The sequence below is a fragment of the Galeopterus variegatus genome, unplaced genomic scaffold (assembly GCF_000696425.1).
Source record: "Galeopterus variegatus unplaced genomic scaffold, G_variegatus-3.0.2 Scaffold6377, whole genome shotgun sequence".
Classification (NCBI taxonomy): domain Eukaryota; kingdom Metazoa; phylum Chordata; class Mammalia; order Dermoptera; family Cynocephalidae; genus Galeopterus; species Galeopterus variegatus.
The window spans coordinates 129729-131828 of record NW_007732488.1 but is presented as its reverse complement, the minus strand read 5'-3'; the positions used below and the strand labels follow the sequence as shown (position 1 = coordinate 131828).

Here is a 2100-nt window from a genome sequence, read left to right as displayed (position 1 = left end):
CCTGATTTCCCTGCTGCCTAAGATAGCACCCCCAACACGTTCACTTTCTCTTTCCTTAGTTTCCTTTATCTTGCTTTATGACACCTGCCATTATGTTTCTTTTTCATTATTGTTTCTTTATTACTATTTATTCATTTATTTTTTACTAACAGGATGTTGAGGGACTTTTTTGGACTCATTTTAAGCTAAGGACCCAAAAGGATGAGACCAGCACAAGAGGTGGCAAATAGNTAATCGGAAGTGGGGCCTTTGGGAGATGATTAGGTCATGAGGGTGGAGCCCTGGTGAATGGGATTAGTGCCCTTATAAAAGAGACCCTAAAGAGCTTCCTTGCTCCTTCTGTCATGTGAGGACACAGTGAGAAGTCACCATGTATGAACCAGGAAACGGGCCCTCATCAGACACAGAATCTGCTGGTGTCTTGATCTCAGACTTGCAGCCTACAGAACTGTGAGAAATAAATTCCTGTTCTTTATAAGCCACCCAATCTATAGTGTTTTGCTATAGCAGCTTGAATGGACTAAGACAGGGGTAAGTGGCTTGTCCCATAGGCTAGTAGTGACAGAACAGGGACAGCAGCCCTTGGTGTGTTTTACTTCAGAGCCCATTCTTTTATCACACTCTGTGAAAAATTAGGCTCTGAAATAAAGTCAGGTTTCAATGAACACAGACATGGCTTTTAGGAAAAGCAGAAGGAAAGGCTAGCAAATGCTTTGCTTCTTGATCGGGCACCCCTAATCAGCCTGTGCAGCTGGGGCTGTGACCCACCTGGATGCATTGACTTTTCCTGGCAGGGACAGCAGAGAGAACACTCACCCAGTCCTCCCATTTTCCTTTAGGGTTCTTCCTGATGATGGGCTGAAGACGGGCCATAAGAATTTGGCAGGCATTCTAAAAATAAATATTTGAAATGATATCAGAAATAAAAGGCACAGGAAATAGCAAAATGTTAACTATTTAAATCAATTCAAATGCAGACAGTCAATTTTGTGAACCTGCTTCCTAGTCATTTAGTCAGGGTTTCTTAAACTTGGAGTCTCTTCAAAGGAAAAAATGTTCTGTGGATTCTTCAGTGCTGACGTGAAATTATTTTTATTACAATGTTTAAGTATATGTTAACATAAAGCTAGATAGTGTCTCAGAGTTATAGCTCTTTTCAAACTAAAACAAAATGACAGAGCATGCACACCAATCTATATACCAATAAAATTCAAAATAACAACATTAATTTAGTTGATTGATGATGTTGTGTTTTGCAGCTAAATTGCTGCTTGGAATGTGGAAAAAGTATTGAACACTGTGGCACAGATACTTTTGAGTTCAAAATGCCTATGGTACACCAGTTGATGGATCAATTGATGGATCAATTGATTTGCCTAATCCACCTACTGTTCTTACTTAAATTGCCACAGGATTTTCATTTGCATGTATACCTCACCATCATCTGCTCTTCATTGGGCAAGAGCACACAATTTACGTACGAAGTCCATCTCTGCTCTTTTCTTGTTGCTTTGAACAAAGCACACTCTTTGTCCCAAGAGATCTCTTTGGTGGGCAAAGAGATCTCATGGCGATGCTCCAATTATAAAATGGTCATTCTGATGATCCAGAGTATACTTATTTTAATTTTTAAAAGATGATTGTTGAAATGAAAATAAAAATTATTGAAGTGAAATCGTGGACTCCTGAAATTATACCTGCTGATCTCGGGGTGTCAGTGGACCCCACTTGGCTTCCACTCTAAATTCAGACACAAACCCAATTACATCTCTGCCCTTCCATATTCATCTCAGCCTCAGAACATGCTACACACCTGCCTCCCTCTTGGTTTCTGTTCTTTCTTGTCTATTATTCCATGGGAAATGGTCTGTGGTTTCTCATGCATTGGGGTGATCCCTGTTTTCATCTATCTTTGCTGGTCCATCCATTCAGTTTTCAATCATTGATCTCATTACAGGAGGATGACTTCCAAAAGAGTGCCACATACAAGGCAAACCTAAGTCCTAGAGTTCCCACGCCTGTGCAGGTATCAGATATTTTACCCTTATCATGCCCTGACCACCATACTCCTGCGCATAACTCTAGACTCAACAGTCTGAC

General features: G+C 40.5%; 1 protein-coding gene across 1 annotated transcript in view; it reads right to left on the bottom strand.

Moving 5' to 3' along the window:
• Window positions 1-816: 816 nt before the first annotated feature.
• The window catches only part of LOC103606210 (aldehyde oxidase 4-like), a gene marked incomplete at its 3' end in the record, with an annotated part of 53294 nt that continues 52010 nt past the window's right edge, over window positions 817-2100 (bottom strand). The window contains 1 exon segment of the mRNA XM_008590804.1: window positions 817-891. Within this exon segment, the coding sequence (XP_008589026.1) occupies window positions 817-891 (75 nt within the window).